The following is a 25534-nucleotide window of genomic DNA, read 5'->3' as shown; positions in this document are numbered from 1 at the left end:
CGTAGTGTTCAGATATAGATTTTTTTATCATGTGATATTAGATATTGGATGTATTTGAATTCTATTATGTTCTTGCTGTTGCAGATGCGCTCAATATCTTGTATATAATAGTTCGACAAATTATATTATTTCTAAAGACATGTTAGTTGTCAGATATTTATGTTTTCGCAAAGAGTTTGCTATTATTCTGAAACTTATTGTGTGTTATTTATGAAATATATACATAAATATGCTGTTTTCAGTGTCTGGTCATTTCACATATCCATCCCAGGACCCCTAAAAAAGTAAATACATAAACAGAGCAAAGAAAGAAACTAATTTCCAATGTCGATGCAATTGGAACAGGCGTTGAACCCTGCTCACTCGGACGCCTATAGCGCCTGCGAGGTAGGCCACTGATTCGTCCCGCAGCACACCGGTGTGGAGACGGTGGCCTACCTCGCCCCTGTGAAGACGACAGGGGCGAGGTAGGCCACCGTATTCACACAGGTGTGTTGTGGGATGGCTCGGTGGCCTACCTCGCAGGCGCTGTAGGCCCCAGACCGAGCGGGGCACAGTGGGCCAGAAGACCAGTGGAGGCGGCCAAAACTCTAGACGCGTTTTGAGCTCCAGAGTCGCTAAGCAGGACTCGAACCGAACGTGTGACCCCACCAATGGATTCCTCGTTCGGAGAGCAATCCATTGGTGGGGTCACACGTTCGGTTTGAGGCCCATTTAGCGACTCTGGGGCTCTGGAGTTTTGGCCGCCTCCACCGGTCTTCTGGCCCACTGTGCGAGCGGACGCCCCTGTGCGTTGGGTTGCCCGCCGACCCGGCGCCAAGCGCGAAGCTCGAGGCTCGCGGCCCCTGGCGAGGCTATGCAGACTGGGCTCGCAGCTCGCGGTGAGACCGAGACCACCGAGACGCGCGGTCGGGCCACGAGGGGCGCTTCCGTCGTGCCGCCGCCAAGCCATTCGGAACAGCGCCTCGTCGCTCTGTCTCTCTCGCACGGCCACGGGGCGGCCCACGAGTGCGAGAGAGACGAGAGGCCGCGCCTCAAGACGGCGGCGCTTGGCGGCGTCCGCGGCGCGACACTCTTCCTCCGCTTCCTCCTCGTTCCCCTGCCCTCCCCGCCCCTGGCCGGGCCGGGACGGGGCGGGGCGCACGGGGCACGGGGCGCCCGCAGGCCGCAGGCCCAGCCGCAACGTGCGAAGTAGAAGTAGACGACGGTGCTGTGCGCCGACATCTTGCTCACCGTCGGATCCCTCAGTCCCCCAGTCCCCCAGTTTGCAGTGCGGCACGTCAAGCACCGTCGGGAAGCACCGTCGCGACACGAAGGGCGGCCGCGCCGAAAGAGCGAAGCGAACCGCAGCGACCACTTCGGGGCACCGAGCGTGAGCGTGCCAGTGTGCGTGACCGAGCGTGAGGGCGAGCGTTTGCGCCCAGAGTGACACGGCGACGGAGCGGCACAGCCATGGCCAGCGACGACGGCGTCCTTCGGGAGGAAGCGCAGGTGAGTGTCGTGGTGGACACCCTTCCCGTCGTCCTCGTCGCCCTCGTCGTCCTCGGCGAGCGAGAGGTCACAGAGGGCCGCAGGGCTGCAGGCTGACGAGCACGTCGAGAAAGTCTCTCCCCGATCAGCTGGTCGGGCACAGCATCCTGCATCCCCGCGGCCCGACTGCCTGACCTTTGAGTTGTAAATGGACTTATTTCGGTCAAGGTCCTTGGAAGGGCCAGCCAGCTGCGGCGGCTGCGACCAGCCGGGGGTAGCCAGCGCCAAGTCCCGCCCAATCAGCGGTGTGATTCACTTTCGTAAGACAGCCCCGAGGGTGCGAGTTCAAATACCCGAAGAGATTTGTTCTGCGAAGCCGCGCGCCGCGCTCGCACGCTGCCAGGCCGTCTGCCGAACTCTGTACTCGCGCGTCTACAGTGTGTACACTTTGGACCCGCCGGGACTCGAACCCGCGACCGTGAAGGCCTCCGCCGCGAGGCGCCAAAACGTATTTGGTTTTGTCGGGCGAGACCGCGGCGCGATGGCGGCGGAGGAAGCTGGATCTTTCCGTCGCCACGCCGACGGGGCGGCCAGGCGACACACCCCTGGAGGAAGGCGCCCGCCCGATCCACTGCTAATCCGCTGCGGGAGGCTCCCAACACTGCTTCGCTAATTACGATACGCGACACTCTAAAAAAAAACACCCAACAAATTTTGCCTCTGGCTACCGTACAGTGATGTGCACGGGACCAATGAAACACTTGGAACATTTCTCGTTCAGTTCAACGTCCAGCGCGCTTTTGCCGACCCCTTTCGGACTGTTTCCAAAATTTAGGCTATATCAAGTTAGGGAAATTCACAGTTCACAATTCACAGTTCACAGATAGGGTGAGGGGTGAGGCGGGGAGTCTTCACAATTCACAGCTCCCCGCCTCACCCCTCACCCTATCTGTGAACTGTGAATTGTGAATTTCCTTAACTTGATGTTGCATGCCAGACGACGTCCATCATCGGTAATCCGTGGTCCGTGCAATCGGTACTTATAGTCGTGTGTTGTTGTTTTTTTTTTTGTGGGTTTGTTTTTGCTGACTCAAGTGGAGTGCAGACGTATGCCGGTCGAATCTACGTGCGAGGTGGTCGATAGTGTGGGACTTGGCCGATCCCAGACAGACTAGTGATTGAATAGAGTTTAGCGGTTTCCCTTAATTTATGGCCATTCCTAGGGAAAAACCGAAACACGACCCCCGAATCCGAACTAAAATTAGAATCGCACGAGTTGTCAACGAGATGGCTAGTAAATAGGGTATTTCGGAGCAGCCCTGGCCCGGAAGAAGAAGAACAAAAACGTAAGTTAGAAATGGCAGTTTCTATGAGAAATATACGCTGCGGATCCTCATCTGCAGCTTATATTTCTCATAGAAACTGCCATTTCTAACTTCCGTTTTTGTTCTTCTTCTTCCGGGCCAGGGCTGCTCCGAAGTATCCTATTGACGCTGTTCGAACGTCTGTGATTGGATTTCCATTTCGTCTCCCGCTTTCCGGCCGCGTCGCGTCGCTCATCGGCCATGCGCTCGGCCTGACACTCGGCCTGACACCAGCCGACGTCAGAAAGCCAGAAAGTCAGTCCCCTTTATCGGCGCGCGTGGCTGATCCCTCCCTGCACCAGGAAGCTGGTTATCAGGCATTGCCGCAACGGGCTGAAATGCGTCTCGCCGAAAATAAATACATGTCCCGTACCGCCAAGGGACTGCAGCGCGAGTAGGCGCTCACGCACAGTGGGCCAGAAGACCGGTGGAGGCGGTCAAGCTCCCGGACGCGTTTTGAGCTCCAGAGTCGCTAATCGGGACTCGAACCGAACGTGTGACCCCACCAATGGATCGCTCTCCGAACGAGGAATCCATTGGTTGGGTCACACGTTCGGTTCGAGTCCCGATTAGCGACTCTGGAGCTCAAAACGCGTCTGGAGTTTTGGCCGCCGGCGCCGGTCTTCTGGCCCACTGTGCGCTGCGAGCCGATCCATCTCGCCAAGGCCGCACGGGGATGCTAAATTGTAAATGCACGCGGACGTCACGACGACACTGTAAGGGGAGGGGGAGGGGGGGGTTCGCGTGGGTCAGGATGCTATCGTCGTGGAGCTGCCCAGCAGATAAAGACCCCGTTGCGACAGTCAGCAGTCCTTCCGAGCGGAGCAGCGATAAGTGGACGGTCGATCGGGACGCGAGTCGAACAGTCGAGCGAGCAGTCGACGCTCTGTCTCTCTCGCGCCTATCCGGGACGCCCCATGAGTGCGAGAGTACGACAGCCGCTGGTTCCAGGCGGATGCCTGGGGATGGCTGGATCCCAAACAGTGCTGTGTTGCTGAGACGCGTCCAGAGTTTTGTCCGCCTCCACCGGTCTTCTGGCCCACTGTGCGGCGGTGCGGTGCGTGCGAGGTTGCGTGCGCCCCCTGCCCACCCCTCGTACGAAGCCCTCTGTGGAGTGATAGAGACTTTTGAACGCAGGTTGCGGGCCTATTTATACCTGGGAATGTTGAACGCCGGCCGAGTGCCAGGGCCAGGCCAGGACGGGGAAGGAAGGGAAAAGGGGGGGGGGGAGGTACCGCACATGTTGCTAGCTGTCGATCAGCGCCGTCGCGGCGACGACGACCACCTGACGGACTCCCTGCAGCCTGCTTCGTCGCTCTGTCTCTCTCGCACTCAGGCGGCTCTCCCAGTGGGTGCGAGAGAGACAGAGCGACGAGGAGGACTCTCGGATTCGGTCCGCAGGCCGCCGATCGACCCAGTTTGGACAACATCGGTCCGCTTCCGGCGAGGGGAAGGAGGGCCGGGCTGCCAATCAAATTAAGTCGTCGATTTGGACGACACTGTTAAAAAGAAGTCTGAAAATCCAGACCCATTTTTCCCAACCCTTTGTCGGACTCGAGTCTGTTTTGTCGGGACCCTCCGTCACCCCGTGTCGCGTCGTGTCAGCCGAAAGATCGGCCCGAGTCGTGTCGAAGAGGGCATCGTCGGGATGAATGCGTGGTAATCAGAATCTCTGCGCTGGTAATAATAAAACAGCTGATAAGGACGACCACGCATCGTGTTTGGTTACATCACGGGACTTTCTCGCCTCAAAGCCTCAAAAACACAAGCATCACAGATAAGGGGGCGTCGCGTCAACAAGAAGCACAAGAAGCGCCCTCGGTCGAATCAAAATCAAGCCGAAATCAAATGCTACATTGGGGATTCGGGGCTTTTTGTCGGCGGGCAGTGTGTGTTCCCGCTGCTCGGTCCAGCGGGGCGCCGCCGAGGGCCGCGAGGGAATGCCCAGTCGGAGGCAGCCTTCTGGGGGGCAAAGTCCGCGGCGCCGCGTGGCCGCGTCCGCCAGGAAAATTCCGCGCCCAGGGCCAATGGGCCAGCGGCCCGAAGGGCGGGGTCGGCAGGGTGAGGGCCTTGACCAGAACCGTGACCGCGGCGCACAGTGGGCCAGAAGACCGGTGGAGGCGGCCAAAACTCTAAACGCGTTTTGAGCTCCAGAGTCGCTAAATAGGCCTCGAACCGAACGTGTGACCCCACCAATGGATTCCTCGTTCGGAGAGCAATCCATTGGTGGGGTCACACGTTCGGTTCGAGTCCTGTTTAGCGACTCTGGAGCTCTAAACGCGTCTAGAGTTTTGGCCGCCTCCACTGGTCTTCTGGCCCACTGTGCGGCGGCCTCCTGGAGAGCCTGGAGGGCCTGGAACATATAGAAGTGGTGGATACTCGTCGACGGGATCCTGGTCCTGGCGGTCCTGGCGGCCCTCGTGGTGTGCGCCTTGGACAGCAGCGACAGCCGCAGCGCTTGCCCAATTCAAAGGTGAACGGGTTGACGCGACGCCGCTCCCTGCCCCGCCCCGCCCCGCCCCGCCCCGCCCCGCCTGCCCGCCCCGCCCCGCCACATCGCGACGCCGCGCCGGCCGCACTACTGTACGTCGCGACGCTTTAAATTAACAGCTTGTTGTAACAACGACCATCGATTCGGACCGCCACCGGCCACGCTAACGCCAACGGCGCAGTAACTTATCACGAAAGGTGCGTCTTGGCGTTATTTTAGGCACCCGGCGACTTTCGAGTCATTCATGAAACGATCAGTTTATTTTTCTTTGCTTCTGGACTTTTCTGTAGAGGTGTTCGGAACGATTTTTGACAATGCCCAATCTTGACGTTATTGCTAACCTACTCTTATGTGACGGTATTTAACCCAGCCAGGTTCGTACTGTTGTGATAAGTTTAAGTGCCCTGGCAGTGGGCCGGCAGTTCAAGGCGGAGGCAGTGCACCGCCAAGCAAGGTGCCGCACTGCCGCACCCTCCACCAAACCTCAATGACTGCGAGCCCCGAAGGTTGGCGACAGTGGGGCGACACACAGTGGGACCGGTGGAGGCGGCCAAAACTCTAGACGCGTTTTGAGCTCCAAAGTCTCTAAATGGGACTCGAATCGAACTTGTGACCACACCAATGGATTGCTCTCCGAACGAGGAACCCATTGATGGGGTCACACGTTCGGTTTGAGTCCTGTTTAGCGACTCTGAAGCTCAAAACGCGTCTAGAGTTTTGGCCGCCTCCACCGGTCTTCTGGCCCACTGTGCGACACTGGCACGCCCCCTTCGGCGCCATTATTCACCGCGTCTGCGAAGGACGGCGCGAGAGGGCGCTGCGTGGAGGGCTGTAGGGTCTTGAGACAAAGACGTCGCCCGGCCGGCAGCCCCACGGCCGCGCTCGGGGAAGGCCATGCAGGTCTAGACGGCGAACGCGGCGCACGTCCCCCACATCATCGTGTCGCACTAAAAATACGAAATACGGCCCGCCAAGAATCAGTCGGCAGTCGGTCGCGAAGCGCGAAGCTGGCTCGGCGGCGTTCGGCGCGGCCGAAGGAGAACCAAAGGCACCGCGACGACGCCGAGGCGCCGGGCGGACCACGTACCCACCGGTCTATCTCGGTCTGAAGCTGAGCAAGCTGAGGCAGCGGAGGGAACACAACCAGCCTTGCGTCATTTCGTCCTTCAGCGCCGGGGGAGGGGGAGGGGAGCGGAGGGTCCTTGGCCTTCCGTCCGCGGTGCGCGGAGTAGTGCGCGGTACGAATGCAGATGCACTGCAAGGAGGAGGGAAAGGGGAAAGCCTTTCGCGGGCTGCGACGGGGAGGCTAGCTCGTGGCGGAGGACGTGGCCGAGGCAGGCTAGGACTGGCCCCCAAAAGGCCCCAGCGGATAAGACCGCAAAAGGCCCCCGATCATCATTATGTTTTTACCATTCATGTGAGGCTACCGCTCCCAAACTAGTTGCGGTCAATAGCCTTCCCGATACAGGGCATGAAAAAGTAGGGTCTTAAGAATACTAGGACGTCGAGGGAGGCCTTTTACGGCGACTAGATTGGACACAGTGGCCACCCAAAGTCAGCAAAATCAGCAACTTTCCGAGATTCGACTTCTTTTTGACCAACTTGGCCGGAAAATCGTTGCGGTCAAAGCCAAAATCGTTGTGGTCAACGTCTTCCCGATACAGGGCATGAAAGAGTAGGGTCTTAAGAATACTAGGACGTCGAGGGAGGCCTTTTACGGTGACTAGATTGGACACAGTGGCCACCCAAAGTCAGCAAAATCAGCAAATTTCCGAGATTCGACTTCTTTTTGACCAACTTGGCCGGAAAAACGTTGCGGTCAAAGCCAAAATCGTTGTGGTCAACGTCTTCCCGATACAGGGCATGAAAGAGTAGGGTCTTAAGAATACTAGGACGTCGAGGGAGGCTTTTTACGGCGATTAGATTGGACACAGTGGCCACCCAAAGTCAGCAGTCAGCAGTCAAAGTCAGCAAAATCAGCACATTTCCGAGATTCGACTTCTTTTTGACCAACTTGGCCGGAAAAACGTTGCGGTCAAAGCCAAAATCGTTGTGGTCAACGTCCTCCCCATACAGGGCATGAAAGAGTAGGGTCTTAAGAATACTAGGACGTCGAGGGAGGCTTTTTACGGCGATTAGATTGGACACAGTGGCCACCCAAAGTCAGCAGTCAGCAGTCAAAGTCAGCAAAATCAGCACATTTCCGAGATTCGACTTCTTTTTGACCAACTTGGCCGGAAAAACGTTGCGGTCAAAGCCAAAATCGTTGTGGTCAACGTCCTCCCCATACAGGGCATGAAAGAGTAGGGTCTTAAGAATACTAGGACGTGGTCGAGGACGTGGGCGAGGACGTCGCGAAGGACGTGGCCTAGGTCGTGGTCTAGGATGTGGCCGAGGACACAGTCCACGACACGATCGACGATGTGGTCGTGGTCGAGGCCGAGGCTGGGAACGAGGTCGAGGACGTCGCGGAGGACGAGGCCGAGGACGTGGTCGAGATTGCCACGCGCCGCCACTTACTGCCTGGCGTGTCAAGGGCTGCCCGCTTCCCCCGCCTCCAATGGTTAATGTGTCAATGCCCACCTGGCGGTTGCGGCTGGCGGCGACAGAGGGCGTGTCGACCAACAGTGTCGGACAGGCGCCTCGACGCGCTTGACACCCGGCAGGCCGGCAGCCCGGTGGGTGCGGCGGCGTCGGCGGCGATACAGTGCCGGTGCACGCGGTGCCGTTCCCCGAAGTCTATCGCCGGGTCTCGGTACGCTCGGTACGCTCGGTACGCTCGGTACGCTCGGTACGCTCGGTACGCTCGGTACGCTCGGTACGCTCGGTACGCTCGGTACGCTCACACTCCATGTCCATGTCGGAGACGCGGGGAGCGGCCGCGCGTCGCTTCGCTTCGCGTCCTCCAGGCGGAACGTTCTGGTGCGAACCCTGTGACGCCTAATTCGGCCAATGAGCGCGGGCAGCGGCCGGCAGCGGCCAGAATCCACTCACTCGCCCAGTCTGTCACTCTATCGTCCGTTCCCCGAAGAGTCTCGACCAGCGTTGTCGCGCAAGTGAGCGAAAATTCCCACGACGCACGAGTGTCGACAGGGCTGCACAGTGGGCCAGAAGACCGGTGGAGGCGGACAAAACTCTAGACGCGTTTTGAGCTCCAGAGTCGCTAAGTGGGACTCGAACCGAACGTGTGACCCCATCAATGGATTGCTCTTCGAACGAGGAATCCATTGGTGGGGTCACACGTTCGGTTCGAGGCCTGTTTAGCGACTCTGGAGCTCAAAACGCGTCTAGAGTTTTGTCCGCCTCCACTGGTCTTCTGGCCCACTGTGTTTCCACCCTGAGGCTGCACTCCAGACTCCAGGGTGCCGCTCCATACCCGAGCGGCTCGCCGAGCGCCTGCGAATCGGCGGGTAGGCCACACCGCGAGGCAGGGCTGTGTTCGGCGGGCTGGCCTACCCTGGGTTTCGCAGGCGCTCGCGCCGCGACCGGTCAGCCGTACAGTGGGCCTAGTGCGCGTATACGCGGCGGGCAGGGAGTCTGGGCGGGGAGTGGGGAAAGGGAAGGGAAGGCCGTGTGGCGACGTTGCCCGCCCCGCCCCGCCCCGCCCCGCCCAGGCCGGAGCCTGGGTGGAACCTAGGCGCGGCGCAGCGCAGGCACTGACCCCGGAGCTGGAGGGGACAGAGCAAACTGACTTCCTTTTCAAAGACCGCATCACACTGTATCAACGCGTTCTCTCTCGCTCAGACTCCACGTTCAGTGGACGTAAGCGCGTGCTGCAGACCGCTACGGTACGAAAACTGTTGCCGGTTATTTATAGTGTGGCATGGCTTCATAAAAATCGAGGTTGTCAGCTCCATCCAAGCGCTTACAAGACAGGCTGGCTAGTGCAAGGAGGCGAGAGTATCTCCAGCAGCTCTCTCTCTCTCTCTCTCTCTCTCTCTCTCTCTCTCTCTCTCTCTCTCTCTCTCTCTCTCTCTCTCTCTCTCTCTCTCTCTCTCTCTCTCTCTCTCTCTCTCTCTCTAGCGCCGTCATGCCGCCTAGCCTGGCCCGCCGCACTGAGATTACTTACTGCTTATCGTCGAACGTGAAATGCCACCTCACCCGCCAGATTGCCAAATGAAAACATGACTCAGATGTGCATGTACCTTTTGCTCCCTCAAGAGCGACTAGTTCTTCTTCTGTCACCCTACGGCACTTTCGTGGAAGCCTCTGGCAGGCTGAGTCGGCGTCTTCCAGTGTGCAGAGTGCTAGGTTTGGAGGTTTTGAAGGTCTTGGAGGTCAGGAAGGGCACTCGTTCCGCGAGACTGTCTCCTCCCCCGCCCTCTTGAAGGCGCTGCTCGCGCTACTTCAACTTGGGCGCGTTCGCGCATGTCTGCGGGGCGGTTCCGAACAAGTGTCTCGTCGCGCTGTCTCTCTCGCACCCCTGCGGACCCTGCGGGACGCCCCGCGAGTGCGAGAGAGACAGCGCGACGAGACAGCGGTTCGCAAGCGGCCCGCGGGTCCGACGCGGTGGTCGGGGGCGCTCTTCACAGCGCAGTCCGCCTCCGCCGCTCGGAAGGCGCACTCTCTCGCGCTCTCTCGCACTCCCTGGCCGCACAGCGCACAGTGGGCCAGAAGACCGGTGGAGGCGGCCAAAACTCCAGACGCCTTTGAGGTCCAGAGTCGCTAAACAGTACTCGAAAGGAGCGTGTGACCCCACCAATGGATTCCTCGTTCGGTGAGCAATCCATTGGTGGGGTCACACGCTCAGTTCGAGCCCCATTTAGTGACTCTGGAGCTCAAAACGCGTCCAGAGTTTTGGCCGCCTCCACCGGCCTTCTGGCCCACTGTGGGCCGGCCGGCCTCTATCAATGCCGGCACTATGCAGCGCCTTGTCTCGAGAGGCTTTCGAGAACGCGCCTATCACCGCGGCTTCGTGATTCGCGATTCGCGGCCGGCCGTTCCCGAAGGATCGCTCTGTTTCTCTCGCACCCCTGCGGGACGGCCCGCGAGGCCGCGAGTGCGAGAGAGACAGAGCGCCGCCTCCCTTGGGCGCTGCGGCGCGGCATCGCGGCAGTTGCGCCAACCTGCAAAAAAGACAACGGCGCACAGTGGGCCAGAAGCCGGTGGAGGCGGCCAAAATTCTTGACGCGTTTTGAGCTCCAGAGTCGCTAAATGGGACTCGAACCGAACGTGTGACCCCACCAATGGATTGCTCTCCGAACGAGAAATCCATTGGTGGGGTCACACGTTCGGTTCGAGTCCCATTTAGCGACTCCGGAGCTCAAAAAGCGTCTAGAGTTTTGGCCGCCTCCACCGGCTTCTGGCCCACTGTGCGGCGCGGCGGCAGACATACGGAAGGGAAGGCCAAGACGCAGTGCGGCCCGGACGCGGCGGGGCGGGGCGGGGCGGGACCTCCACTGTAATTATCCTGGAGCACTCACTGTCCTTCTTTTCCTTGTCTTGAGGGGCTTTGCGGCGCTTTGCGGCGATTCGAGCTGGAACCGGGTTCCGCTTCCTGCAGGTCCTGCCGCGGATTCGGCGGACTTTTCATTGCATTGACGCACTCGCCGCCGTCTCTCTCGCGCGCTCGCGGACCGTGGCGCGGGGTGCGAGAGAGACAGAGAGGCGCACAGTGGGCCAGAAGACCGGCGGAGGCGGCCAAAACGTCGGGCGCGCTTTGAGCTCCAGATTCGCTAAACGGGACTCGAATCGAACGTGTGACCCCATCAATGGATTGCTCTCCGAACGAGGAACCCATTGGTGGGGTCACACGTTCCGTTCGAGGCCCATTTAGTGACTCTGGAGCTCAAAACGCGTCTAGAGTTTTGGCCGCCTCCACCGGTCTTCTGGCCCACTGAGAGGCGCAAGCGCTTGTTTGGAATGAGCCTGCCGACCCAACCACAAAACAGCGGTGCACGCTGTGACGGTGGCGCCGGGTCCGCGGAAAAGTTCCTCTCGGCCTTCGTGTAGTGCGTGCGCCAGTGCGCCGGCGGCCCGCCAGCGGACTGATTCCGAGAGTCGATTTCGTCGCTCTGTCTCTCTCGCGCCTGAACGGGACGGCCCTCGAGTGCGAGAGAGACGGAGCGAAAGCGACTTTCGGAATCAGTGTGCAGGAGACAGCCCTGGCCGCGTCCCGCAGCACGCGTCGCGCGTCACCATGGCGTCACGCGCGGCCAATGGCGCCAAGGCGCACAGTGGGCCAGAAGACCGGTAGAGGCGGCCAAAACTCTAGACGCGTTTTGAGTCCCAGAGTCGCTAAACAGGACTCGAACGGAACGTATGACCCCACCAATGGATTCCTCGTTCGGAGAGCAATCCATTGGTGGGGTCACACGTTCGGTTTGAGGCCCATTTAGCGACTCTGGAGCTCAAAACGCGTTTAGAGTTTTGGCCGCCTCCACCTGTCTTCTGGCCCACTGCGAGGCGCCCTACAAGCTGCAGGCCAGACAGCGCCTTCTCTCTCGCACTCGCGGGGCGTCCCGCAGCGTCCCGCGGGGGTGCGAGAGAGACAGAGCGACGAAACGCCGCGCGGAGTGAGTCTGTCGCGCGGAGTTGCAGCGCTCAGCACAACGCAGCGCTAGAGCCGCCGGTGCAGCGGCCTGGCCTGGGCCTGGCGCCACCCCGGCAGCGCGCCGCCGGACTGACTCCGAGGGTCGTTCCGTCTCTCTCGCGCCTGCAGGGGACGCCCCATGAGTGCGAGAGAGACAGAGCGACGTGAATGAATTCCGGAATCAGTCTGCAGCCTAAGCGCGCATCCGCCATCCGCCCGCGCCACAACAACCACACCACCTCACCTCACGCCGCCTCGCTGCCGCGCTGCCTCGCGCTTCTCGGATGACTGGAGCACGGAGGGAGGGGAGGGGAGGGGGAGGGGGCGCGTTGCACCCCGAGGCACACGTCTCGTGGCGCGGGCACGGGCATGAACCGACGGGCCGACGGGCCGACAGGCGGCGACACTGAAGGTCGCCCGATCAGGTTCTTGGTTTCCACGTCCACGCCGTGCACGCCCCCCGCCCCGCGCCCCGCCGCGGGCAGTGTGGTGGTGCACGCACGGCGCGCGCGGCAAGCGGAGCACGAGGAGCAGCACGTCAGAGTCAGAGTTTGTGTTTGGTCTCCCCTGCCATGCGGCACGCCGGCACACAGTGGGCCAGAAGACCGGTGGAGGCGGCCAAAACTCTAGACGCGTTTTGAGCTCCAGAGTCGCTAAATGGGCCTCAAACCGAACGTGTGACCCCACCAATGGATTCCTCGTTCGGAGAGGTTACCATACAGCGTAGTGTTTGGTACTCGCAGCGAGAGGCGTGGCGCCTTCCGAGAATCGAGAGACGCGACGTGACGAAGCGAAAAAAGCATTGATGGGCGGCATCGCAGGCGTCGCAGGACCGCGCGGGCCTCGCCGGCCACGTGGTGGAGGGGGTGGGGGAATTCCCCGACGGCCCATGGCTTGCCCAGGGCAGCTCTAGGAGCACTGTGGACATTGTATCGAATGAAACTCTGGTTCAGGGCCGCCTTGCCAGGCTTGCCAACCGCCGGCCATTCGCAGTGTAGGGCCGTGGGACGGCGCGGTGTGGGCAGGGCAGTCGTGTCGGTCCGGTTCCATCCGACTATGGCGTACCTTGTAGTACGCGGTGCGATTGCGGTGACATCAGCATCAGCAGACTTATTCCGAGAGAAGTTTACCTCGCGCTGTCTCTCTCGCACCTGTGCGGGACGCCCCACGAGTGCGAGAGAGACAGCGCGACGGGGACGACTCTCGGAATCGGTCTGCAGCAACGGCCCACTCAATGCAAAGTTCGCGCGAAATTCATCTCGCTATCTGCGAGATGGCTGCGGCGGATGCCACTTCATTGTCCTCTCACTGCAAAATGCCGAAATCACGCTGCTATCTCGGCGGCCGTGTCCACCTGCTGCCGCCGCGGCCGCGCGACGTCGTCGGCGTCCACGACGTCGCCGTCGTCCGCCACTGTCCTTCCCGCGACCGGGAGAGGGGGCGGTGGAGGGCCTTCCCCGCCCTGGCCGCCCCCTCCCTCTCACTCCCACGGCTAGACATTCGGGCCTGGCGGCCTGGCTTGGCGGCTTGGCGGGCTGGCCGCGGCTGTCGCGCCACGCGAAGCGAGACGCACTTGACTCGTTGTCGGTGTCTGTAGCACTGTAGTCGAGGGGCAGCGCGTCGCGTCAGGCCCAGGCCCGCCAGGCACCAGCACGGCCAGCACGTCGCAGGCGCCGCTCCCCTCGTCCCAGTGTGTCCGCGACGGCCGCCGAGTTCGCACGTTGGCACCGCACCGCACCGACGCGCAGCACCGCAGCACCGCGCTGACGTCCACCTGCCGCGCGCCAGCCAGCGCCAGCCAGACACACTCCGCCACCAAGACCCACCAAGACTACGCCGGCATGAGGCAGACGGAGCAGATCCTGGGCGGCATGGGCAACATCGAGGACGCCGAAGTGACCGTCTCCGTGCCGGTTAGTGTTGTTGTCGTAGCGGTCACCCCGTTGCCGTCGGCTGTCTGTTGACGTTCGGCGGGCCGGCCCTATACGCGTAGGTTAGGTGTTCCGTTGGGTTCAAGTTGAGGGTCGAGTTTTGGGAGCGGGTACCCGGCGCTCACTATTCCGCTCCTCGGTGACATCGCCCTTGTCTCTCGGTTCAAGTCTTAGTTTTGTCACATCGGCATTGACAGTGCGATAGAATGCGACCCTGCCATCGCGCGAAAACATTTTTAAAAAATTGCAGTGTTTCTCTCACTTGGTTTTTTCTTTCTCGAACGGTAGATTCTTTTTTCGCTTTCGTTCGTCTTTTCTCATCTTTTTTTCACTTGGTTCGCACTGCACACACTTGCGGATGATGTGCGTATGTGAGTGTGTGTGCGCGCGCGGCGTCTGTGAGCGCGCTAAAGAACCGCTTGCTGTTTCAAGGTCACGTCTTTGACGTGTGATCGACATTAAAGAGCGAGCGGGGATTGGGCGGACCTACAGCCTGTCGCGTGACATTTCCATTTTCCGTCTAGTAAAAAGAAACGACCAAAAATGGCTAGCATCTTTTATTTTTGATTTTTAATCTTTTTTTTTCTGCCGATCGAAGGCAGTTAAAAGTTTAGGCCGGTCGCGGAGTGCGGTCCGAGGGGTCCACTGATAAAAGGAACGCGAGTACCGAACAAGGGCGCGACATTCTGAAGGCTCTAATCACTGGGTGGCCCCAAACGGGGTCCATTGAGAAGGGGCGGGCAGGGCAGGGCAGGGCAGGGCCGGGCAGCCTCCGGGCTGACATGCACATCAAAACAAGGTAATCTGAATGGCCCCCTTATCTCGGAACCCCAAGTTATTTGCTATCGCGTATACTCTCCTCAATGAAAGGTTCCACTTTCCGAAATTGAGGATTTTATTTTCCCGAAATTCATCTTTTTGGAGAAAAAATATTATTGTCTCTAGTTTCCGTTTTTCCTGGTAAATTTGCGGGCTTGGAAACTTTATTCCAATTAGTTGTGGAGTAGAAAATTTTAATTTGTTTCACTGATATTTTGATTTGTTTTTTAAAAATCTAATCGAATTTTTTTCCCCTTAGCGCTTACCCTTGTCTATCTTCGTCTCGCCCTCTTTTTAACGTGCAAGCAGCGAAACTTTTTCGGCAAATCTTTGGCTACTAATCTCTCTGCTTTACTCTCGCACCGCGTGCCCCTCCCCCTGCCCCCCTTTTACACTGCTCCCCCGCACAGTGGGCCAGAAGACCGGTCGAGGCGGACAAAACCCCAGACGCGTTTTGAGCTCCAGAGTCTCTAAATGGGACTCGAACCGAGCGTGTGACCCCACCAATGGGTTCCTCGTTCGGAGAGCAATCCATTGATGGGGTCACACGTTCGGTTCGAGTCCCATTCAGCGACTCTGGAGCTCAAAACGCGTCTAGAGTTTTGGCCGCCGCCACCGGTCTTCTGGCCCACTGTGCCCCGTCCCCCGGCCTAGGACCGCCAACTGGCGCGCGGGAGGCGCCCTCTGGCGGCGGGAACTGGCGATCGAGAGTCTCGATCCGAGACGTCAACGACGTCGTCCGTCGGCCGCTCGGACTCGTCGCGCCACACCAACTCTCGGCACACCTGTCCGTCCGCGGCCGCGGAACTGCGCGGCAAAAAGCGAGCGCGGCGCCGCGCGTAGTCGAACCCGGGATCCCGCGGGCTGACCCACTTCGCTGCCGCGAGTCCGTTCGTTGACCCTCCCGATGGGCCCAAAGGCCCAAAGGGCCGGGCCGCCCTGCGAGCAGATTGCCCATTATAGATTCAGTGGCGCGGAGTAGCGCCACGCACTCCGGAATACATTTGCCGACCAACTTTTTTCTTTATTCTCGTTTTCTTTCTCGCTGTGGACAAGTGATTATACCAGCCGAAAGTCGCCGGGGTGCGTCGGTTCTCTCGAAAATGGCCGGCCGGCGCGCAGTAGTACGCAGTAGCACGCAGTAGTGTGTTTACAAGTTGTTTTTGTTTTTTGTAATGAGGGGGGGGGGGAGGACTGCCGCGCAGGTGGACGTCCTAGAAAGCTCGTTGAGCAATGGCGAGGGCATTATTAATAAAGCGGCCCGCGGTTCGGCGGCTCTATTTATAAACCGCAGCGAGTAGTAGAATGGAGGAATGTTGTCGAACCTGGACGACTGGGTGGGGGGGGGGGGCCTCGGACGCCGTGAGGTAGTCCCTGCTCCTCTGCCCCCCCCCCTTTCCCCCCAGACCCAAACCCCACCCCACCTCCGCATTCTAGTTGAGCGACTTATCTATGGCTCGGATCCGCGCGACCCAAACCTGTTGTAGCCGTCAGGGATCAAGTCCCAATTCAATTTGGGCTGGTTGGCGAGGCGGTCGTCGTCGTTCGTCGTTGCGCACGGCACGGCAGGGCAGGGCAGGGCACGGCACTGCATTAGCATAGAGCACTGGCGTGACGGTGGTGCAAGACTTCTTTGGTTGCCTTTTGTTTGGGAGGGCCGGTTGTGTGACGCACTTGTGACCCGCTTGTGACGGCCGCTTGTGACCCGGCGCCTTGGAAAAGTTGAACGTCCACGGTGACGGTCCGGCGTCGTCGCGGTGCTCTGGTGGCTCGGGGCGCGGCGCGGCGGTCGATGAAGATGGCCCGGGCCTAGAGCAAACCGGTTCTGACGGACACGCCCCGCCGCGGCGGCCGCGTCGCGGAGGCCCGCCAGGCCCGTCGATGTATAAATAAAGACGCAATTGACTTATTGGCGAAGCAGAGAAAGTGAAGTTCCTTACTCGTTTGCCGCGACGTTTTCGCGGGGTTTTGTCTTCCCTGCCCGCCGCGGCGCGCCGTGGCGGCCGATGACGTCTGGAGGTTGCCGGCCGCGGCGTACTGCGCAGTGGCGGAGTCAAGCCCGAAGGCTCGCCTGGAGGGTAGGCAGTGCAGGCGGGCAGTCCTGGCCGGCCGTCCTTGGTCGGTACACTGTACGCTGCATGCCGCCCGCCTGCCCGCCTCCAGTTGACGTTAGTTCCGTAACCTTCCATCCGCGTGAGTCATATAATTTGGGGACGGGTGGTGGAGGGACTTGGTGCCCGCGGGCCGGGCGTCCGGAGCAGCTCGACTTGTCCGGAGTGAATCCGCCCCGCCCCGCCCCGCCCCGCCCCGACTGGCTTCCGGGACCAGTGCCTCCTCGCCGACCCTCGCCTTCCTGGTGGCCGGCAGCCCGGCAGCCAGGCCTCTTCCTCCTGATCCGACCATCGGCATCGGCCATTGAAAACTGGCGAGCGATTCCGGGCAGTCGTCTCGTCCGCTCTGTCTCTCTCGCCGCCCGCCGGCACGCCCCACAGTGTGCGAGAGGGACTCTGCGGAGTCGGCAGGTCGCTGCTGGTTGTGTTGTTACGATGTGGTGCGTTTACGCCCCCCGCCCCCTTCACCGCCCCCTGCCCCGGCTCCCTTCCACTTCCTCCTCCGCTGCTATTCTTCTTGTTCGTAGAACGGCCAACCTGTCCGCGCCCCGCCCCACCCCCCCGCCCACCCCGCCCCACCCCGCCCCACCCCGCCCCACCCCGCCCCGCCCCCCCCCGCCCGCCCCGCCACCCCGCCACGCCCCGCCACGCCCCGCCACGCCCCGCCACGCCCCGCCTCTTGGGACTGGGCGACTGGCCGGCGACTCGAAAGTGTGACGTGGAACAAGGACCCCGGCCGGGCCGCGGGCTGCACGTGCTGCAGGAAAAGTTGGCTCTCCGCGCGCGGTTTTGCCATTGGCGCGATCCCGTGCCCGCGTGCCTCCCCTCGACCGCCGCCGCCAAAATAACCATTTTTCGGGGGAGGGTTCGTCGAAAACAACGCTAGACAGTGTTGCCACGTAGGTGTGCGAAAATTCCCTCGGTGCACTGGTGTCAAAAGGGTTGCGAACCGAATTTTCATTGCTTTCGAAGTTGCCTTCGGCAGGGGTTACCAACCCTTGCCGACACTAGTGCATCGTGGAAGTTTTTGCCAACTAGTGTGGCGACACTGGCGGTGGGTGCTGGAGGGCGGAGGGCTGGGCACTTGGTGGACTTCGCGTTTGACATTCCGATGGAAAGGGGGGGGGGGGACCCACGAGTTCCTTGTGATGCAACATGTGGCGGACGGAGGCGATTCCAGAGAGTCGTTTCGACGCTTTGTCTCTGTCGCACTCGCGGTGCGAGAGAGAGAGAAAGCGGCAGCGCGGCGAACCCTTCGGACGCGCTCGGCTGGCGGCGCCGGCTGGAGCGCCTGACGAAGGGAGGGTAGGCCAACCCGCAACGCACGCGCGTGCTGCGGCACCGCGCTGCACGGCTCTCTCTCTCTCTCTCTCTCTCTCTCTCTCTCTCTCCTCTCTCTCTCTCTCTCTCTCTCTCTCTCTCTCTCTCTCTCTCTCACTCTCTCACTCTCTCACTCTCTCACTCTCTCTCTCTCACTCGTGGGGAATTCCGTAGCGGCGCGAGAGAGACAGAGCGATAAAATGGCGGTCCTCACTCACTCCATTAGCAAGCGCACTGTATGCAGCTCGTGCGAAACGCGGCTGATAAGTTGCAGGCCCCAGCGGCGCCACCTAGCGGCCGCCGCTGTCAACTTTCCAGCGCTGACACCGGGCCGGGCAGGTCCTCGCGTGGTTCGCAGAAACAACCGCTAGGTGGCGCGCTGCCGGTTTTGGGACGTTCCATTCATTTTGCTCTCCACTCTACCGCGAGTGACAACCTCCGTTTGAAGCTTCCCGCCAAAAACGCCGCACCGCCTTCTCATTGGCGGGACGGGGCCCGTAGAGCCAGTCGCGTTGGTTCCCGCGGTTATTCGCAAACACGTGACGGGACGGGTTGACCCGCGGCGAGGCGGTCAGTCTCTTTCCTAGCGCGGCTCGTTTGACGTGAGACGGAATGCGCGATGCGGCCGATGCGGCGTGCACCGGCCGGACTCAAAATGTTGTTTTGGTTTGGAAGTTTCCGCTCCGCCGCCGCGGCGAGGCGAGGGCCACGCGGCCGCGCCGCCGCGCCGCCCGGCCGAGTGAACGACTGACTGGTTGAATGGCGCCTCACGCCTCTCGACTCGACTCGGGCCGCCGACTGGCCGTCTATCTATCTATCTGTCCGGCCGGCCGGCCGGCCGGGCCGGTCGCGCGATGCGATGATTGGCGCGAATTTGTCAACGCCTTCTCGAACGTGCTGCGCTGGCGCGCGCCAGTTGGCTGTTGAACTCGATGGCACTTCCCTCTGGAGCGGTGGTCGCGCGCTACTCTCTCTCGTACTTCGGGCGCGCTTCGGAGAAGAGCTGGAACGGAAGCCACTTGGAACCGATCCGAACCGTTGGCTTCATAGCCATTGGATCTACAAGAACTGTTGACCACCTTCGAGTCCCGGCACCGTCATCATTTTTTTGAGGGATTTTTTTGCTGAGGCAGCCGCTAGATGTTCGGCCGTCTGTATGGAACAAGCGCTTGCTTTTGCGCGGTTACAAACAGTCATTTACACCGAAAAAAATGATTGCCTCTGCCGGGATTCGAAGCCGCCTTGCCAAGTCGACTCGTGAAGCTCAGCGACGGAACCGAGTCATGCCATCTCTCTCGCACCATAGGGAGCGCTGGAACTGGGTGGACTGTCCATTGCAGACCTCGGTTTAGAACGGCTTCGCCTCGTTCGGCGCACCTAACCCCGCATGCTTGGCGAGGCTGGGGCGTTTCGCTGGCGTTGCTGGCGCCGTTGGCAGGTGCGACGTCGTGGCCGGGCCGGGCCCCGGGCCTGGGGCGGGTGCCGCGCCAAAGTGCCGGCCGGGACCGCTAGATGGCGCCTTCCTCGCCTCAGTGGCCCGGCCTGTGTGGCGGACCGCGGCCCGCTCTGGATCGCACACAATGCCAGGCAATGCCACAGAACGTCAAGGTCGGCCAAGGTCGTTCATACTCGCGACGCCACTGTCTGCGTGTCTGCCTGCGGCGACCCACAGACGGACGGACGGGCGGACAGACAGACAGGCGGACAGACAGACAGACGGACAGACAGACAGACGGGTGTAGTCATTGAATGCAGGGCCAATTGGAAGGGGCGAGCGTTTGCGTTTTCGATGCCGGCGTGTTCGAATCTCCGCGTCACGGAGTGCGGCTACCGCGGCGTGGCGTGCCACGATCCGCGGCTCTCCACGTTGGATGTGGCGCCTCGGTGGCGCCTCTCGAACCTGTCCTTTTACTGTCCTTCGCGCCGCCCTTGTGAGCCTGCCAGGCCGGCCTGCTTCGTGGGGAAGGAAAGGAACCCTTCCCGTTTGACCGTTTGGCGAAGAGCCGTTTCGTCGCTCTGTCTCTCTCGCTCCCCAACGGAACGCACCTTGAGTGACGAAACGATCCTCCGGAATCGACCCCGCCCCTCTTTCAACCCCCTACGCCGCGTATGCAGAATAAACCAACGCAAAAAAAAAAAAAACGGAACTCAAACTTCGACGTGTCACGCCACGCGAACATTACTCGGCGGTACTACCGGCATGATTTGATTGCCTACTTTTGTCATCTCATCGCTAACGCTTGCAGCGCTAGCCGCGCTAGCCGTTTCCGAGATATGGGGAGCAAGGTCCTGAAGGTCCTGAAGGTGGCCTTCCTCTGGCGCCGAATGACTTGACTCGCTCTGATAACGCCGTGACGCGATGCTGACGTGCCGCGGCTGGCGGGGCGGGGCGGGGTGGGGCGGGGCATTTAATTAGAGATGGGGGCCTAATTTGGCCGCGGGCGACGCTGGCGACGCGCGCTGTCTTGCCGCCCGCGGCGCATATTGGCCGTTATCGGCGGCCGAGACGCGTCGCGAGCGTCGCGACGTCAAGAGGCTGCGGCGGCAAGCTGCGGCGCCTGCACTGGCGACTTACAGTGGTGGAGGCGGTCAAAATCCCGGACGGGTTTTGAGCTCCAGAGTCGCCAAGTAGGACTCGAACCGAACGTGTGACCCCACCAATGGATTGCTCTCCTAACGAGGAATCCATTGGTGGGGTCACACGTTCGGTTCTAGTCCTATTTAGCGACTCTGGAGCTCAAAACTCGTTTAGAGTTTTGGCCGCCTGCGCCGGTCTTCTGGCCCACTGTGCACCGCTTAGCTTGGGGCACGGTTCACGAACACGGCGTCACGGCGTCGGGGTGCCCACGCCTTGAATGGGCTCGCTAGACTGAGTGCCAAACTCGACGGGAATGTGACAACGTCGCGGACGGCCGGGCTGGACTCCGGACGCGGACCGGACGCAGAAATGGGCCTGGCGCCGCCCAAGCCAAGTCCTTTCCCTGCGCTCCACCCCGCTCCGGCTTCGTAAGGATGCATTCCCTTGCGTCAGACGCAAAGGCTTTCCCCTCTTGCATCAGCCGCAGCCTGCGAAGCCTGCGAGCGAAGCCACCCCCTGCCTGCTGTGCTTTGCCTCGCTTGTCCGGGTTGAGGCGACGAAATCCCGGCCAGTGTTGCGTTTCGCGGCTTGATTCGGTCGGGTTTGACTGGGGGGTCCAGTCCAGTGGGAAGTGGGGGCGGGGGGAGAGAGGGATCAAATATCGACTCCCCCGTTGCAACTTTGACGCGCCGGGGAGGCAGGCAGGCCGGCAACGCGCGTCGCACTAGTCTCCCACTCTAAATGCCTCGACGCAGCCAGTGTGTGACACGTGCCACAGCTCGCTGCTCTTAAATTGCTCTGCACTTTTTTTGTAGTTCTAAAAGCTGCTTTTGCAGCGACGTTCGAGGCATCGTTGCCGGACGGTTGCTGCCCAAAACTTGTCCGGAGGGACGGAGTACAGTACAAACGCAGGCGACATTGCTGAGAGGTTCGCTGGCGGCTCGTGAGTGCGGAGGGAAGTCCCAAGCGCCGAGAGGCTGATAGCCCCGAGTGGCTGCTGGCGCGCACCTGCCCGTGTATCGAGCAGTGTAGTGTCCGCGGAGTGTCCACCTGTGCAGCCGTCGCAGTGTGCCGCCAGCGCGTTTGAAAAGGGCGCCCGCTTTTGCACGTGCCATTGCCGCCAACGTGCGAACGTCGCGCCGCCGTCTGGTGACGTCTGGTGACGTCACTGCGGGCGCCTCGTGCGGCGGCGGGGCGGCGCGACGCGCGGCGTGACGTCACTAGGGCGTAGTGTACTCCGAAGGCCACGGCGGCGCGTGGTTGGCCACCCTGCGCGTCTCACCCACCGCCCCCTCGCAAGGCGAGCACGGCCAGGCCGGCGCGCCCTTTTTCGGCCTTCCGGAGGGGTTTGAACCGACGGCCGGTGGCACGACAGGTGCCCGGCGGCATCCCAAAGCCCGGGCGCCTCGCTGCTCGCCGCCGTCGCCCTGACTCAAGCACCTGGCGGAATTGCGTGTGCCACACTGTGCGGCGCGGTGCAGTGCGGATTGCCTCACCGCCGGCCAATGGGGAGGCCGCGTTGTGGGGGCTCGCCACTATCGACCAATGGCTGGCCGCCGCCCCCGCCCCTCCGCTGCCCCTGGGCCCCCGAGGGTGGCGTTCGCGTCGCGGCCGACGCCGTCCTCGTTCCGCCCCCTCCGACGGACCGCACGGGCGACGCTAGGCGACGCCGGGTGCGGCCGAAAACGGCGTCGGCCGTTGTTCCGAGCCTTCGGGCCTTCGGGCAGCCTTCGGGCCTTTGCGTTGCGGGCGGCACGAGTGTGCGACGGCGACGCTCGGCTCGCCAGTCTCATTCATTCTGCCGGCGCGGGTGCTCGTGCCGAACCCGAAAGCGGCCCGCAGTTCCACGCTAGCACGCTAGTCACGCCACTCGGCTAGCTTCGCGTAGCCTCGCGCGGCGCCTGCAACCCCCCGCCGCGTCCGCGTCCCGAAACACGACAGCAGGCAGGGAAAGAGCTTCGCGCTTCAGGGATGGGCATTAAGGCGGGGAACAACCTCCTCTTGCCCAGCTTCGCGGTGAGTGTGGTGACTCTAGCCGCGGCGGCGTGGGGCAAGGCGTGGGGTGGGTCGTCGAAAAGGCGCCGCGCCGGGACGGCCGGGACGCGAACCCACGCCACGCCCCCCCGCAAAGTGGGTCAGCTGTTCGGGCTTCGCGCTTCGCAGTCCCCTCAGCCGCGAGGGCGCGCGGGTCGGGACGACGGGACACGATTCGATACCGGGGCCCGGCGGCGGGGCGGCGGACAGGCTGGGCGGCGGAGGCCCTAAAATGGCTCGCTGGCCGACTTGGCGACCATGCGTTTGGGGGAGTGAATCAAATTAAGAGGTTGACCCATTTCGCGACACGGTGTCACTGACGAGAAAGAAACGGGTCTGGACGGAGGCGGCCGCGACGTGGCCCACGTGGTGCACGCCACTGCACGCCAGCCTCCGCAGTGGCGGGAATTCCCTGCACTTCTCAGCCCAGCGCTCGCGAATGGCGCGACCTGGAACTGTCAGGGAAAATCCTTTAAGATCCTCTCACAAGCCGTTTATTTCTTGTCCGGCACGACTTGACAAAAATTAATCGTCCCATTCACATTTTCTGCTTCCAAAAGTTGATTACCCCAGCCCAGAACCTAGTCGAGATTGTCCGTGCGTCCGTCTGTCTTCTCTCTCGGGTCCGGCCGGGAGCACAGCCGCGTGGCCGCGTGCACGTAAAAAAAATAAAAATGTTCTCCTGTGATCCCCCCCCCATTTTTTCCCTTCCAGACCTTTCACGGAAAAGAGTGGGGGGATTGAAATAACTCACCCTTCTCCCCCCACCCCACCCTCTGCACCGGCCCCTGCCCCCTGCCTCTTCCCTATCGATTGCGTAGTGTGGGAAAGGGGGAGGGGGGGGGAGGAAGAGACTGTCCGCTGTGCAGCAGCAGCAGCCAGTACGAGCGCCCAGAGAGGTGTTTGGTTCGGGTACCCGGTCCAAGGTCGTCGTCCGTCGTGGTCCATCCCGGGTGCCGCAGCGCTTTCGTGTCGCTCTGTCTCTCTCGCACTCGCGGGGCGTCCCGAAGGAGAATGAGAGAGACAGAGAGGCGAACTTAAAGTTGACATTCCCAGACATGAGTGGCTCTGTATACTGCAAGGGCTCGAAAAGCGCGTCGCTTATACGCACTCGAGCACCCCGTCAGACACCTGCCATTGCACAGTGCACGCACGAGACGAGAGGGAACGACGGGGAAGGATGAAAACGGAGCGAACGGAGTGTGGAGGGAAGGCTGAAGGGAAGGTGCTGAAGGCTGAGGGCATGGAGCGGAGTGAAGGGAGAAGGGAGGGCAACCCTTCCAAGGTCAGTTCCTCGGGCTGCCTCGCCTGCCGCCGACACCCCGCCGACACCCGGCCACTCCGCAACCCTCCCTCGCCTCGGGGACCCTCCCTCCCTCCCTCTCCCTTTCCCTTCCCTGCCCTTCGCTCCCTTGGCGCGCCTTGGCGTGTTTGAAGCGCCGTTCGGCCGTTCGGCACACGGTCGGCAGACTTCGGCCCGCACTCGGCTCAGCTGCTCCGCCGCCCTGCCCCTGCCCTTTCAGCTGAGCGGGCTACTCCCGTCGTTTCCTCCGGATCTGGTTCTCAGAGGATCCTGGACAAAAGTGAAAGGTTGCGCGGTTGCACTCCCTCGGCCGTTGTCCGGGACTTGTCCCCCCCTCCCCTCCAGTCCTCCCGCCGAACTGGACTGAACTGGAGTTTGGTTGCTCGTTTACTCGATGGCCAGGGCGATTTGAGTGGAGTGGAAATCCTTCTGACTTGCCAGAACGACCTTCTGATGTGCTGTCATGAAATAAGCCAAGCTAGCCTTAACTCCCCCCCTCTCTCTCCTGCCTACGTGCTACCACTACCGCCACCACTACTGCTGCTACCCACTCCGCCCAGCTCAGCTGCACTGTTCCAAGTCGCTCGTTGGATCAGGGCGCCCTCGGCCCCACGTCGTTCAAACGCTTCCTTGAACAGTGCCTCTGGGTTCCTCGCCTTCCTGCCGGATTACGATGGTCAATGAAGTGTCTCTGAAGGCAAGCGCTGGAATGTCATTCGTGTCTAGGCCACTGTAGAGTGTAGACTGAATCAGAATGTCGGGATGGTGCGTGTCCGCGGGGGATGGGGTGGGGGGCGAGGGGAATGCTACGAAAGACCCATAACCTCTCGCTATTTCCTGAAATTGAGAGCGTAAAATAGATCGATGTCGATTTGAAACGAAAGGGACACAGGGCCCTTTTATTTGAACTGCTCTATTTTGTCGGTCAGTTCAGTCGGTCTCGATTCATTTTGCTTGTGGATTGGTTTTTTCAGCCGTGGAAAGCATGTTCTGCTGTGTGACTGTGGTTGACAGGATTTTCTTGTTCCTCTGAATGACGTTTGATCTTGTTTTGCTTTCAGGTCCGTGAACGATGCAAAGACTTGATCCTCTCGGACGAGACGATCGCCGAGCTGATGCGGCGGATCATGAAAGATGTGGAGAAGGGCCTGTGCAAGGACACTCACAAGGAAGCGGTTGTGAAATGTTTCATCACCTATGTCCAGGACCTGCCAAACGGAACAGGTAAGCAATCTTCATTCATTGCTTCACTCATTCCTTCATAGAATTTCATTTTAAATAGTATGTTTGGGTCTGCGTCGCGTTGAGAAGCATTGCTTTGTCTGCCGCAGCAATTTTGCTTCACGGGGTATAACACATTTTTCTTTTGATTGCAGAACGAGGAGAATTCTTGGCCCTGGATCTTGGTGGAACCAATTTTCGAGTACTCTTAATTCACCTTGGCCAAAACCATTTTGACATGCAATCTAAGATCTACGCCATTCCTCAATCAATCATGGTTGGCACTGGTGAACAGCTGTTCGATCACATTGCTGAATGTCTGGCAAATTTTATGAAAGAGCACGATGTGTATAGGTAATG

General features: G+C 60.8%; 1 protein-coding gene across 5 annotated transcripts in view; it reads left to right on the top strand.

Annotated features, from left to right (window-relative positions):
• Positions 1 to 1200: 1200 nt before the first annotated feature.
• Positions 1201 to 25534, top strand: part of LOC117646719 (hexokinase type 2) — a 28452-nt gene continuing 4118 nt past the window's right edge. Inside the window, exons 1-3 of one of the 5 annotated variants that reach the window (XM_034387858.1) lie at positions 1201 to 1491; positions 25015 to 25177; positions 25330 to 25528. In XM_034387858.1, the coding sequence (XP_034243749.1) occupies positions 1453 to 1491; positions 25015 to 25177; positions 25330 to 25528 (401 nt within the window). In that variant the 5' untranslated portion in view covers positions 1201 to 1452. Of the gene's footprint in view, positions 1492 to 13561; positions 13771 to 22415; positions 22633 to 24522; positions 24651 to 25014; positions 25178 to 25329; positions 25529 to 25534 lie in introns of those variants that run through there. The other 4 variants (XM_034387856.1, XM_034387854.1, XM_034387857.1 and 1 more) reach the window with 4 other exon arrangements.

This window comes from Thrips palmi, unplaced genomic scaffold (genome assembly GCF_012932325.1).
Source record: "Thrips palmi isolate BJ-2018 unplaced genomic scaffold, TpBJ-2018v1 HiC_scaffold_2, whole genome shotgun sequence".
Taxonomy (NCBI): Eukaryota; Metazoa; Arthropoda; class Insecta; order Thysanoptera; family Thripidae; genus Thrips; species Thrips palmi.
This window is presented reverse-complemented; position numbering and strand designations above follow the sequence as displayed.